We start from the raw sequence: 14,232 nt of genomic DNA on the forward strand, positions 1-14,232 counted from the left end.
ATATATAAAGTAAAAACCCACAGAAACTCTCTCCTTTTTCCCAAGTGGTGTTGCTGAGATATTTCATACTGTTTAGGTTTACTATCTTGCCCTCTACATACCGCCATCTATCTCTCTGTTGTAAGTAGCTTTATTATAAAATCAGTTTTGCATGAATTATGAAGTAATTCATCTCCAGTGTCTTGAATCTGAAGGAGAAGGCTGAAGGAATTTTCTGAAAATGAACAGCAAATACAGAAAAGTTAAGAGTAAAACTTAGAGCAACGGTTTTCAACTGGGGGTCTGAGCCATTTCAGGGGGGCTGCAGGGCCTGTGGCCAAAGCCCCGAGTCCCGGTGCCCCCCATGGGACCAAAGCCCTGGTGCCCTGGCACTCCCCCTGGGGCTAATGCCCTGAGTCCATGGGCGGATTTGGGTGGGTATGGGGGCATTGCTCCCCCAAACTGCAGTGCCTTACCCAGAGCAGGGAAGTCATGGGGGCAGCTCCATGCCCCCTCCACTTCCTTATCTCCCCTAGATCCCTGAGGCACCCCCTCCCCCGCCAGGTTAGAGGATGGAAGCTGGAGCCGAGCAGTGTGGGGCAGCTGCTACTCCAGCTGGTGCCATGGAGCTGACAGCCATGGCATTCCCCTGTCTCCTCCTCCTGCTGCTGTGCCTGGGGTTGCGACTGCTCCTCAGCTCCCAGTCCCCTTTGACTGCTCACGCAGCTGGTAGTGGAGAGCAGTGACCGCAGGGTGGGGAGGCACTCCAGGCACATAGCCCGTAGCTACCTCTCTCCCTGCACCCTGAGTTACCCCCCTGCCTGCACTCAGCCCCTAGGTAACCTCCTCCCTGCATTCTGAGCTACTCCCCCATGCCTGCACACAACACCTAGCTACCCCCTGCCCTCTGAACAGTTTTCAAACTTTTTGAGCTGAGCCACCCCTCTTTGAGTTATAATTTTTGGTTGCACCCTCCTCTCCCCCAGAACCCAGACAGGCTGTGGTGAGTGGCACTCCCTTCCTCCTCTCCCCTTCCCCCCGCCCCCGTAGAAGTCAAACTACACCTATGTGTGAGGGCTCTCCTGCCTGGTGGCTGGAGCCCCAAGTCGCGGCCCCCCACCCCCACATACACACACTGGGCCCTGGGGTTTTTATAGCATGTTGGGGGGCAGGGGGCTCAGAAAGAAAAAGGTTGAGAACCCCTGACTTAGAGGTTAAAAGCGATTGTTGAGATAGCTTTTAATTTTAAAGCTTGTTCTTTGTCTTTTTAGAGCTTTTAAAGCAGTTAAATAATACTGAGTAAGAAGAAAAAAGGATACTTGAAGAGCATTTCAGCCAGATGTGAATCTTCTTGTCTTTATTTTAAAATGAATCTTTTGTGAGATTTGGGCATTACCTGATTACATAGATTTATATGCTGTTAATCAGTTATTCAGACCTTAGTAGTTCAGGAGCCAAATTAGCGATCAACATTACCCTAAAGAGCCTCAGTAGTGTGAATTCATTGTTTCATTTACTATAGTACTATATATTTAAACAGTATGACAGGGAAAATAAATATTATTCTCACAGCAAAATGACTAAGTATTATTTTATCAGCTACAATTGGTTAATAACATAGTAAAAGCATCCTGATTGGTTAATAACTTTGGTTAATAATTAAATCGGTGTTTTAATATCATGTGCTGCAAAGAGCTGCAGTAGACTCTTTAAAGAGCCACTTGTGGCTTGTGAGCCTCAGTTTCAGTATCACTGCCGTAGATTGTTTTATAGGGTACCTTGTGCTATATATACTGAACTAATTTTTTAATCTGCAGTTGCATCTTTATTTTTTTATACCTTGTACTGATGCTCAGCAAAGCCAGCTGAAGGTTCTGAATTCCATTTAGTATCCCCAATATACATACCCTTCTTTCCCCCCTCAGATGCAATCATATGCTCAAAAAAGAGGCTTTGCCTCCGCTGCTGTCCGACTTGTTGATATTTTAGAACCTCATACTTTTGCTAAGAACTGAAAAACCAGACCAGCTTCGAATTTAAATTTCCTGGCTTCTGATGGATATTTTGGGGGGAGGGTAGATGGGGGGGGAGGGGGTGTCAGAATCTTAGCTTTTAAAAAATGTATATACTCTGTTATTTGATACATCAGTCTGCTTTACTAGCCTCTCTAATACCAATAATCTTGAATATTTCTGATAATTAAACCCATCTATACCTAGTTTTCAGCAATCAGATCTTTAGTTACAGATGTACTGCAGATTTCTAACAGAAATCCATGAAGTGTGCTTAAAGTATGTTTGCTTACACAACTGACACTTCACAAAAAATGTTTCATGAAGTGTCAATGTCTCTTTAATTAAGCTTTTACGTTCATGAATATTAGCTTTGACCTAACTTAATATGGCTGGTATTTCTTCCATGGTGTCAATTTTAAAATTGGTTCTTACATTAGGAGTGTCTAATGGCTGCTGAATTACTGATTTGTTCACCTCTTTCCTATCCTGGTGAAAGTATACCTCCATCTCTTTTGGAGTTAGCAGGTGATGAAACAGATATTAAATATTCAGAGCAAATTAGAAATAGAAATTGGGATCCTTTTAAAATAACTTTGTGATAGATGTGTCTGTCGTGTTAAAATTAAGAAAAGGCAGATATTCATGTTTGTACAACTTTTTGAACATTTTTAAAGTGCAGTATTAAGTGTTAAATATTGTTTATTTGTGTATTCTGTCATTCTTCTGAACACTTGTAGTCTGAAGAACTGGTGTGCTGTTTCGTGGTCCCAGACTTCTGTAACCATGCTGCCTATCTGTACACTGAAGATGAGGTCTTTGCTTGTTCAACTGGAACTGGAAGAATTTCTTTACCACAGGAGAAAATTTTTTTTGGTGCACAAGGTAATAGCAACAGGAAACTTACCGTATATACTTGATCATAAACTGGTTCGTTTATAAGCCGACTCCCCCCCCCCCCCGGACCCCCAAGATGGATAAGTAAAAATGGAAAATTTTTATAACCCATTCGTAAGCCAACCCTATAATTCAGGGGTCAGCAAACTTTGGCTCCCAGGCCATCAGGATAAGCTGCTGGCGGGCTGAGATGGTTTGTTTATCTCAAGCGTCTGCAGGCACAGAGGTAAACCTAAGTAAACAAAGTGTCCCGGTGCGCCAGCTGCTTATCCTGATGGTCCGGGACAGCAACTGGTGGGGATTTTTTTTTGTGGGGGGAAAAGCTGGGAGTCAGGGGAGTAACCCCTGTGACCACCCCTCACGTGACCCCACCCCTAGCCCAGGACCCCCACACACTCCCTATCCCATTCCTTCCTACCTTATCTGGGGAGGGCCAGGAGAGGATGTCTCTGACCTGGCTGGAGCTGCTCCGGCAGGCTGGGCAGCGTGACTGCAGCCTGCTCCGGCGGGCCAGACCAGGCAGTGCGGCCGCAGCATGTTCCAGCGGGCTGGGCTGGGTGGCACGGTTACAGCATGCTTCGTCAGCGTGGCCATAGCCTGCTCTGGGGGGCAGGGCTGAGCAGCGAGGCTGCAGCCTGCCAACCCCAGAGCTGCAGCTTGGCCAGAAGCGGAGAGACTCTGGCCCCGCCTTTTCCCTTCTGGATCTGCTGGCTGTGCTGCCTCTCCTTGCTCCCTCTATTGGAGGGAGGGGCTGTGTCCCACCTCTCCCTCTCTATACTCGTTCATAAGCCAACCCCCTTCTCTGGTGCTTCCCTTTTTACTAAAAAAGTTCGGCGTATGAATGAGTATATACGGTAATTTGTATTAACTCACTTAGTTAACCATATTGACAGAATATTTCTTCATTGATTTTAATTATTTCCAAACTGCATTTAGATTGAGCCATATGTTTTGGCATTCTGTTCCTTCATGCAAGGATCCCCAGTTACCTCAAAACTAAAGATTGAGGCAACATGGGCTGATGGAATGAACAAAGGTTTGGCAGTCAAAAGTCTGAACTCTAATGCTAGTTGTTGCTGCTAGTTCTTTCTCTGGCCTGCAGCCAGTCACTTTACTACTTTACATCAGCTTCTCTGTGTGTGAAATGTAAAATAAGTTGTTTGTGCAAACAATTTCGAATATATATACACACACACACAAGTGCCGAGTATATTTTTTTCATATACTGCTTGCAAAAAGTCTGGGATTTTACTCTAAATATGGGATTGAAACTCACTTGACAGGAGACGGACAGAAAATGAAAATAAGATGATATTGTGTAACTGTGCAGCCCTATTTTTAAATACGACCGAATCTTGCTTATTCTGATAGACTCATAGAGTTTAAGGTCAGAACAAACCATCATCATCATGACGACCTGCGCATTGCAGGCCACAGAAGTTCACTCACCTACCCACTCCTGTAATAGATCCCTACATTCTGGCTGAGTTATTGAAGTCCTCAAATCATGATTTAAAGACTTCAAGTTACAGAGAATCCACCATTTACACATGTTTAAACCTGCAGGTTACCCATGTTGCAGAGGAAGGCTTCTCTGCAAACCAAACAAATCTCTCTCTCTCCACCTGGAAATTTCATTTCACTTCTCATCAAAGATTTGAGTAGACCAGTGTAGTGAGGTCTGCTATTAGTATTTTATAGTACAGTTCTTTTACTAGGATAGTATGGTGTACAACATGAAATAAAGCTGGACTTACTTTAATATGTGAGAATATTTAATTAATCTGGTTTTTGGATTTTTTTCTATAATTAGGTTTGTTTGCTTAGTTATTACCTCATATCATTCAGTAATCTGCAGTGAGTCTTATTGTTTGTTTGAATGATCAAGTCTCTTGTGAATTACTGCTGTTAGCTGATTCATGGGAAAACTTAGTAAATGTCTACTTGAAGATCAAGCTATGAATGCAGCATTATATAATCATTTTATTTATTAAATGCCTTGTTTTCCCTTCCCATTAGGGGATAGCATTTTAGGAGCAGGTTCTTACACCGGAGTTCCCATATTTTTCACCAGAAAAAGTGGGCTTGTGGCCATCTTTTCTAGGGAAAATGTGTCTGTGCTTCCTGAAGACCTTGAGGATTCCCTGTCATCTTCTGTAGCTGGACCAAACAATGAGGTAATATTTAGTATGAAAATTCAAAACCTCGTAATGCAAAAAGAAAGTATGCCTAGAGTTCACTCACCTTCACAGTTTCATTCACAGAAAATTTTAATTTTTGTATAGATCTAACTGAAAATTTTTTTTCAAAACCCCCCCAAAAAAAATTTCAAAACCCAAAACAATTTTTACAATATTTTGAAATTCCCAGTCAAATTGATATTTGTCAGCCAGCTCTATTCATTTGAATAATGTGCTACTTTAATTCTACTTTTTTTTATCAAGTAACCCACTCTTTTTAGAATGGAAAAAAGTTTTTTCACGTCCGTATTTAACTTTTATACAATATGCATTTACTTAAAATCTCAGATGAGTTACCTTGTCAAGAATATTTTTCTAAAGCAGAATGTTTTGCCCAAAATTTTTTAGAGAGAGATGGAAGCTGGGCTTTTAGTATGGGGCTGACCAGTTCTTTAGTTAGCTAATAACTAAGAATGAATTGGTCAGTATCCCATTTATCTTAACCTCTAGGATCAGTTGCTGTAGTAGTACCTCATAATGGAGGGACCTTATGACCATTACTTTGGCTAGATCAGTCTGTACAGCTTCTGAACTGTGATCCTGTTACCTTTGCCCCAGTCTCTTTTGTTGTTGTTATCAGCAAGAACATCCCACAGGAATAAAAACTTTAGATTTGGCAGGTCTATTATAATCCTAAACCATTGTTATTTTAGAAAGATTACTTTCCTTCCATACTGAGGTTTGTATTTGCCTATGTTCCCTTCGGTCTAAATTTTTACTTTACATTTCAGGGTTCTGCATTTGATGCCACCAGTAGAATGGAGATTATAGCACAAGAGGATAAAACTAAATTACTGAAAGTTGCTTTTCTACAGTACTGCAGGTATGAGGAGTCACTATGTTGATATACTAGAGAGGGCAAGTTTGTTTTTAATTAAGGGATTCTCTTGATAAAAATAAAATGCATGCTGATTAATTAAAAATCACTATGTTTAATATATCCCTTTTCTAGAAAAGTGTGTACACACCTTGGACACTGTTGAGTAAATTGTTATTGACAATTTTGTTCTGACTAGCTGTTTTATTTTCCCTGAAATGCTTTTCATATTGGTTGAATTTTTCTGGATTTTCAACACACACATCCCACAGCCCAAAAAACCCCAAATTAACCAACCAAACAAAAAGCCCACAAAAAACTGGTAAAAATGTTGTTTGGTTTTCAAAAACATTTTTCAGTTTTTAGATTTTTTGTGGTTTAAAAAAAAATCACAAGAGATTTTGTAAAAAGAACCAATTTTTAAAAAAAACTTATCACGTGAAATAATTGGCATTCTTGGACCACCTAGGCAGTGATTCATGTTAGAAATGAGTAGACTTGTGTATAGCTGTAAAAAATGACTAACCTGCCAGAGCTGGTATTGATGGTCTGATTGATACAAAATAAAGCTATTTTAAGCTTAAAATTTTGTTTGTCTGTTCTCTCAGTAACTGGCATTAGTGAAGAAAGTTAGGGAAGAATGGAAAAATCCTGACTATTTTATTTACATTTAAATGGGCAATTTTCAGTATTACTTTAGAAGATATTTTTTATACAGTGCCATGAATGTGCATAGTGCTTCTCAAAACATAGTGATTGCCCTGATAAATGTGTGATCTAAATTGACAAAAACTAGAGGAGGAGATAAATGCTGGAAAAGGTGGAGTGACCCAAGGGTGAAAACAGTAAGTTTGTTTGCTTAGTGATTTGTGCACATGTCTTCAGGGCTGCAGACTTATATTTTTTTATATTAGAATAGAAAGAATATAGTAATCTATAATCTATAAAACTAAGCCTCCTAGAATAATTGAGGTTGGAGAAAGGACTTCAAAGAGAGGATGGAGGCATGGAAGAGAGAGTCAGAAAGAGCATTCCATGGATAAGGGGCTGCATGAGAAAGACAGAGATTTGTGTGGGAGAAGTGCATGAAGGGGACTGTCAGGCGAAGCAGAGAGATAAAAAATCGAGTTGTGGAGATCCTTAAATGCAAGGAAGAGGACCTGAATTAGTCCGGGAAAAGAGAAATAATTGAGCTCAATTCTTGGTGTAGAAAGTTGCAACCATAGAGGTTAATGGGGGAATAGATTTGTGACAGCAGGTTGAGTAAGGGTATTAGTAAGAGAACAAGAAACAGTGAGGCTCACCAATATGGAAGCTGAAACTGAAGGTTGATGGTATGGAACTAGAAAGAGAGTCAAGAGTTAAATGGAGAGAAAAGAGAAGGGTGGGAGAGCAAGCTGGAATGATGAACGACAGCATTGGCAAGAAGGGATGGGTGGATAGTTAGGTGAGTACTTCAGAGAGGAAGGGGAAAGTGAGGAATTGTTGGAACAACAAATACAGCTGCCACCTGGGCAGCTGGGAGGAGAAATCACCATCAGAGAATGGTGCCGGGTCAGAGAGAGCGCCAGTGCTAGAGTGAGAAATAAATTGTAGAATGAGACATCATTTTGCAGGATAATGCAGGAAAAGGGAAGATGATGAAAGGATATGGGGTATGCAGTAGATTACTGGGTGAGTAGTGTTTTTGGAGGAAGGAGAGTAGGAAGCAGCTGTAGAGAAACTGAAAGAAGGGGAAGATGGCAGTTAAGAGACTGAAGATAAGAGGAAGTATTTGATGAGAGTTGGAAGGACGGGGTGAAGAGGTGAAGGTGCAAACTTGGAGTGGTAAATGGAAGCTGTGATGAGGGAAACTGCACGAAAGTGAGCCATTATTTGGAGAAAGATGTTATTGGATCAAATGGTACCAGATATGAGAAGGAATGGATAATCTGAGCCATGGTAGGTGACACCTAAACAAATACTTTGCCTCAGTTTTTAATAAAGGTAATGAGGAATTTGGGAGTAGTGGCGGGGTGGCTAATGGAAACAAGGATATGAAAGTAGAAATGACTACTTCCGACATGGAAGTCAATCTCAAACAGCTTAATGGGACCAAATCAGGGGCCCCAAATAATCTCCATCGAAGAATATTAAAGGAACATGAAATTGCAAGCCCAGTGGCAAGGATTTTTAATAAATCCTTAAACTTGGGGGTTGTACCCTACGACTGGAGAATTGCTAATATAGTACCTGTTTTTAAGAAAGGGGAAAAAAGGTGATCTGGGAAACTGCAGGTCTGTTAGTCTTACCTCAGTTGTATGCAAGGTCTTGGAACAAATGTTGAAAGAGAAAGTAGTTAATGATATACAGGTAAATGGTATTTGGGATAAAATACAACATGGTTTTACGAGAGTTGAATTTTGCCAGACCAACCTGACCTTTCTTTGAGAAGATAACTGATTTTTTTAGACAAAGGAAATGCAGTAGATCTAATCTATCTGGATATCAGTAAGACATTTGATACAGTTACATATGAGAAATCATTAAATTGGAGAAGATGGGATAAATATGAGAATTGAAAGGTGGACGAGGAACTGGTTAAAGGGGAGATTACAATGGGTCATATTGAAAGGTGAACTGTTAGTCTGGAAGGAGTTTACTAGTGGAATTTCTCAGGGATCGATCTTGGGACCAATCTTATTTAACATTTTTATTAATGACCTTGGCACAAAAAGTGGATGTACGCTAATAAAATTTGCAGATGACACGAAGTTGGGAGGTATTGCCAACATGGAGGAGGACTGGAATATCATACAAGAAGATCTGGAGGACCTTGAAAACAAGAGTAATAGAAATGGGATGAAATTTAATAGTGCAAAGTTCAAAGTCATGCACTTAAGAGCTAACAAGAATTTTTGCTATAAGCTGGGGACCTATCAGTTGGAGGCAACAGAGGAGGAGAGAGACTTGGGTGTATTGTTTGATCACAGGATGACTATGAGCTGCCAATGGGATGCAGCCATGAAAAAGGCTAGTGCAATCCTAGTTTGCATCAGGTGAGGTATTTCCAGTAGAGATAGGGAAATGTTATTGCCATTATACGAGGCACTAGTGAGACCCCATCTGGAATACTGTGTGAAATTCTGGTCTCCCATGTTTAAGAAAGACTAATTTGAACTGGAACAGATGCAGAGAAGGGCTTCTAGGATAAGAGGAGTGGACACCCTATCTTATGAGAGGAGACTCAAGGAGCTTGACTTGTTTAGCCTAACCAAATGAAGGCTGAGGGGAGATTTGATTGTTCTTTATAAGTATATCAGAGGAGAAAATGCCAGGGAGGGAGAGGAGTTATTAAAGTTAAGTGTTGCTGTTGTCACAAGAACAAATGGATATAAACTGGCCATCAACAAGTTTAGGCTTGAAATTAGACAAAGGTATCTAACCATCAGAAGAGTGAAATTCTGAAATAGCCTTCTAAGGGGAGCAGTGAGAGCAAAAAACCTAACTGGCTTCAGGCTTGAGCTTGATAAATGTATGGAGGAGATGGTATGATGAGATTGCCTACAACGTCATGTGGACCATCTGCAACTGCTACTAGCCCCCAATAGCAAGCCAACAGGAGCATTCGGCACATACATTTTTTTTAGTTAAAATGTTGTGTTGACTGTTAGCTTGGCTACTGGAAAGGCATTCAACAGGCATAGCTAAACATCAGGGGTTTTTGGGTCAAAAGTGACTGCAAATTACTTACCCATCAATAAAATAGATAATACCCCTTTGAAATAGGTAATTATACTGAGATGCTTTTTAAAATGTCAGGTTAAAGGTGGTCCGTACAAACAGTGTTAGTGATTATAACCTAAAAATTTCATAAAAAGGATAGTAGAAAAAACTGCTGGTTGGGAGAATTTTTAACATTCTGGCCACTTTTGATTACACTTTGTTTTATGCAGCCTTTCTCTTTCATTTCAGAAAAGATGTAATTAGTGCACAGAGCATGGTTGTTAAGCTCTTTCCACCAAATGCAGACCTGGATTCTGATACTGAACTGGATAGAGCTGTAATTCAGATCAGTGTAGACTTAGTGGATGATTACCCTGCATCTGACCCACGATGGGCTGAATCTGTACCAGAGGGTAAGGCTTAATATTATTTGGGGTTTTATATGTGGGAAGTTGTGCACAGTTTTCTGTTTAAAAAATAAATCATAAGGTAAGCCCTATGCTCCATGACGTGAAGGCAATTTTGGGGACTTGTGGATTGCTTAGTATTCAACAACTTGCATTGATTGCACCACTTTGACCTTTCTTTCCCTACCCTCACTCCGTCTTCCTAAACTAATCACCAACAGCCTCCCCACAATTTTTCCTGTGCGCTCTCAAGTGTACTTTCATGGGGGTAAAGAGTATTTGCCTTTGACCATGTGTTTCTGCATGGCAACCTCTACTCTAAATAGCTCCTTTTCACTCCTTTTAGTGCTGCTGTTTCTCTAGTAATGCTAAGAAGAGAGGAGGGTAGCAGTTGCTGCAGAGAGAAGCTACATGCAAAGGCTAAGTGCCACTTTCTTACCTCCCCAACCCCTGCTGGAGGAATCTGGTGTAGGTGAAGCACTAAAGCAAGCCACCTTCTGATCAGACCCTCCTTCCTGAGTAACTACCCATGAGAAGAGACTTTCCTTTATATCTCCAGGCAGCAGTTGCCCAGAGCTGAGCATGGACTTGGCTGGAAGTTTTATATGTAGCATGTATGGTCATGTGATGCTTTTTTTGGCTATCATTTCTACCTGGCAATCTATAAGAAATTATGAAATATCAAATACTAAATCTTTAAAGATTCACAACATATTGTGATACAGTATGGCCAGCGGGCAACAGGAGAGGGTTAGAAGGGAGCCTTATTCCCTGTAAGGGGAAGAAAGTTTGCTATAGATTAACTAGAGCACCTGAAGCCAATTAGAGCACCTGAAGCCAATTAGAGCACCTGCAGTCAGTCACATGATAAAAAAAAACCCTGCTTCAGTCAGACAGTGTGGGAGTTGGAGCAGAAAGGATTGGTGTTGGAGCAGAGAACAATTTGGAGGAGTTGGAGCAGAAAGACTTGGTGTTGGAGCAGAGAACAATTTGAAGGGAAGCAGAGGAAAGTTTGGAGAAGTGCTGCAGTGGGCTAAGAAGTCCAAGACCCTAGGTAAGGGGCACCTGGCTTGTGCAGAGGGAGGGCAGGAAGCCCCCCACAAGCTGAAGGGCAGGAGAGGGAAGTAGCCCAGGGGAAGGAACTGTCAGTTCAAGTGGCTCACCACTATCCTCAGGGCCCCTGGGCTGGGACCTGGAGTAGAGGGCGGGCCCAGGTCCCTCCCTCTCCACTCCCCTCCTCTAGGACACTAGTGGGGCAATTAATATTCCAATTCAGGGGCAAGAAATGGTGCCCTGAAACCCCCCCCCCCCAGAAGAAAAAGTGCAAGACCATCATAATAGTGCCGGCAATTTGCCACAATATTGAAAAATAGACATTAAATTATGAATGCATTATCTGAATTGATTTCCTGTTAGTGCAAAAACTGGTGTTGATTAATCAATAAATATTTGAAAATAAAAATAAAAGCCTGATAAGCCTACATGTGATGGAAACTGCAGATGCAACTGTTCTTGTGAGTTTCACATCTTAGCAGTCTTCTGATAATAGAGTATGTAGAAGTTGTGATAATTCTAAAGCAATAAAAAGGTACAGTGGAGCCCTACTGGGATGTCAAACACACATATATACCCAAAGAAGCTTCCACTCCACTCACTGGTTCCTTAAAGTCTTTGCTCCTTTGTGTAAAAATTTTATCAGGATACTCAGATTCAAACCCTGAGGGAAAGGAGTGAGCTTGAGCCAATCATATTTAAAACAGCAATACATGGCTACATCCGGGGTGAAGAAGAGGGAGCAATTTCTTTTTGCTTTGCTAAGTCCATATGTGCATGGAGTGTAAAATCTGCAGTGGTGAAGGTGTATTAGGTCTTTAATAAACCTTTAATCAGGATTCAGATAGTTATCTTCATTTTAATGTTGTCCGTCTTCCATATTTATATATTTGTTTTATTTATATTACAAAAACTTAGTTTTAGGTTGTATTTTCAGTCTCTTAAGATCAAAACAAGGTGATCTGATTTAAAAAAAAAAGTCCTGTCTTTGTGTAAAAGTTTTTGTTAGTATCAAATACGTTTTTTTCAAGGGTTTGCTTTTGTTCTTTTTTTGTAATAATTGAAGACAGAAAAGCTGCAAAATGTAAGAGATCTTAAATTCCAGCTTGCAATACCATGGACTTTTTAAAAAATGCTCTTAGCTAAAAATCTTCTCTTCACACACACATACTCTTTTCAGAAGCAGCTGGTTTCAGCAACACATCCCTTATTCTCCTTCATCAGTTGGAGGATAAGACGAAAGCCCATTCCTTCTTCATTGACTTTCTTCATCAGGTAAGGTCCTAAAATTCTGCTGGCCTGAACACTTGATTAATATAATATAAAAAATATATATTTTGCACATTGCTTAACTTTTTTTTTTTTTAATAAAAGGTTGGCTTATTTGAATGTCTGGGCAGTTTTCCTATAAGAGGGATGCCAATGACAACTCGATTGTTGCTCTGTGAACATGCAGAAAAGTTATCAGCAGCCATTGTTCTCAAGAACCACCACTCCAGACTGCCAGACTTGGTGAACACTGCTATATTAATTGCTTTAAACAAAAGGGAATGTGATACTCCACAAAGTCTTACCCCTGCAGATGTTTTCTTTAGAGAGGTAAGACGAGGAAGTCTCCTTGATTAATTGGAACCCTTTTCATGATGAATTATTATGTTGTAAAAACTGAAATACATTAATGTGTAAAATAAGACTTGATTCTTCTAAAACAAATTTAACTTTCCAGAATTCTCCTGTTAAGACTTTATTAGTAGCATTTTCTCTCATTTTAAAACATAACTTTTTGCATGCATCTGCAACTAAAGTATGAATCCTCATTGACATCACATAGCTAGAGTAAAATTAATCTGATCTCCAACCAGTTCAGCTATAGGAAGGATGAAAAGACTACCACATTTTCCCTTCTCATCAGAGAATTGTATGCTAGGATTGCCATGTTACAGGAGAGCACTGAAGGACACTAATGCTTTCTTGGTAGGTCTCTTTCTCAAAGCTAGCAAAACGTGTCCTCATCTCTTCATTCCCTTCCTGGAATGAGTTGTAACTGCTCAGAGCCTTTCACTATAATATATTGTCCTCTCTGATGCAGTATGTGTAATCTAATTAATCAATTACATTTTTAAGGGAAACATTCCAGTTGTACTATGTTCCAGTTGTGTCCAGTTTACATTAATTTCCTCTGTTTCATCTTAACAATGTGCAATAAAATGTTTAGATTTAGTTTTAGATTAATTATGTACAGAGTATTAATAACCAGTGACTGGTTTATCCCTAGGAGAGGTGAGAACTGGTGTCAGCTGTGGAGAAAATAAATAATAAGAATTGTGATGCCTGATTGAAACAGTTGTCTGTGTAGTCCATTATCCTTTTCCTAACAGTAGTCAGTACCACATGTTTCAGAAGAAGGCACAAGGAGCCCCATAATGGACAATCATGGAAAAACCTGAACATATGGGGAGTTTCTTCCTAACCCAATTGGTTTGTGTCCAGAAGCGAGAGGGCTTATAACCCTTTAAAAAAAAAAAAAGCCCAAAACTCAACTAAAATAACTGGATGTTTCAATATCTATATAAATGTTTAATACTTTTTTGTATTCCAGTAGGCTGTTTAATCAAGATCCTGTTAATACTTCAGTATTTTTCATATATAGTAATCATTTGGCTGTCACATATCACCTGATAATGGGTAGGCTTGTGTTCAGTGCAAATATTTTTGTATGTTTTACAGGTATCCCAGATAGATACGATCTTTGAATGCTTATTAGATCATGAGGAGCAAATCTTGAAGGATACACCAATTGAATCCATTGAGTGGGCCCAGATAGTTGTTGATGTGAATAACATCATAAAGGTATCAAATTACATTGATTAAATGAAACACTCAAGAAAAAAACCAAGACCAGAATTTAGCAAGTTGAGTCCAACCCTACTTTTCTGAGTATTAGTAAGCAAGAGAAAGTTGTCGAGAATGCAGTATTGTTTCACAAAAAACAGGAAAGAGAAATAAAGAAAACAAGAATTATTTCTAAATATAGAATTATAGAAATGTAGGACTGGAAAGGACCTTGAGAAGTCATCAAGTCCAACCCACTGCTCTGAGGCAGGATCAAGTAAACATAGACC

At 40.0% G+C, this 14,232-nt stretch overlaps 1 protein-coding gene across 1 annotated transcript in view; it reads left to right on the top strand.

Moving 5' to 3' along the window:
- The window catches only part of NUP133 (nucleoporin 133), a 57,169-nt gene that overhangs the window by 16,532 nt on the left and 26,405 nt on the right, over positions 1-14,232 (top strand). The window contains exons 10-16 of the mRNA XM_045010925.1: positions 2,732-2,876; positions 4,908-5,065; positions 5,860-5,951; positions 9,900-10,063; positions 12,291-12,385; positions 12,485-12,709; positions 13,838-13,960. Coding sequence (XP_044866860.1) covers positions 2,732-2,876; positions 4,908-5,065; positions 5,860-5,951; positions 9,900-10,063; positions 12,291-12,385; positions 12,485-12,709; positions 13,838-13,960 — 1,002 coding nt within the window. The remainder of the gene's footprint in view (positions 1-2,731; positions 2,877-4,907; positions 5,066-5,859; positions 5,952-9,899; positions 10,064-12,290; positions 12,386-12,484; positions 12,710-13,837; positions 13,961-14,232) is intronic.

The sequence above is a fragment of the Mauremys mutica genome, chromosome 3 (assembly GCF_020497125.1).
Source record: "Mauremys mutica isolate MM-2020 ecotype Southern chromosome 3, ASM2049712v1, whole genome shotgun sequence".
Lineage (NCBI taxonomy): Eukaryota > Metazoa > Chordata > Testudines > Geoemydidae > Mauremys > Mauremys mutica.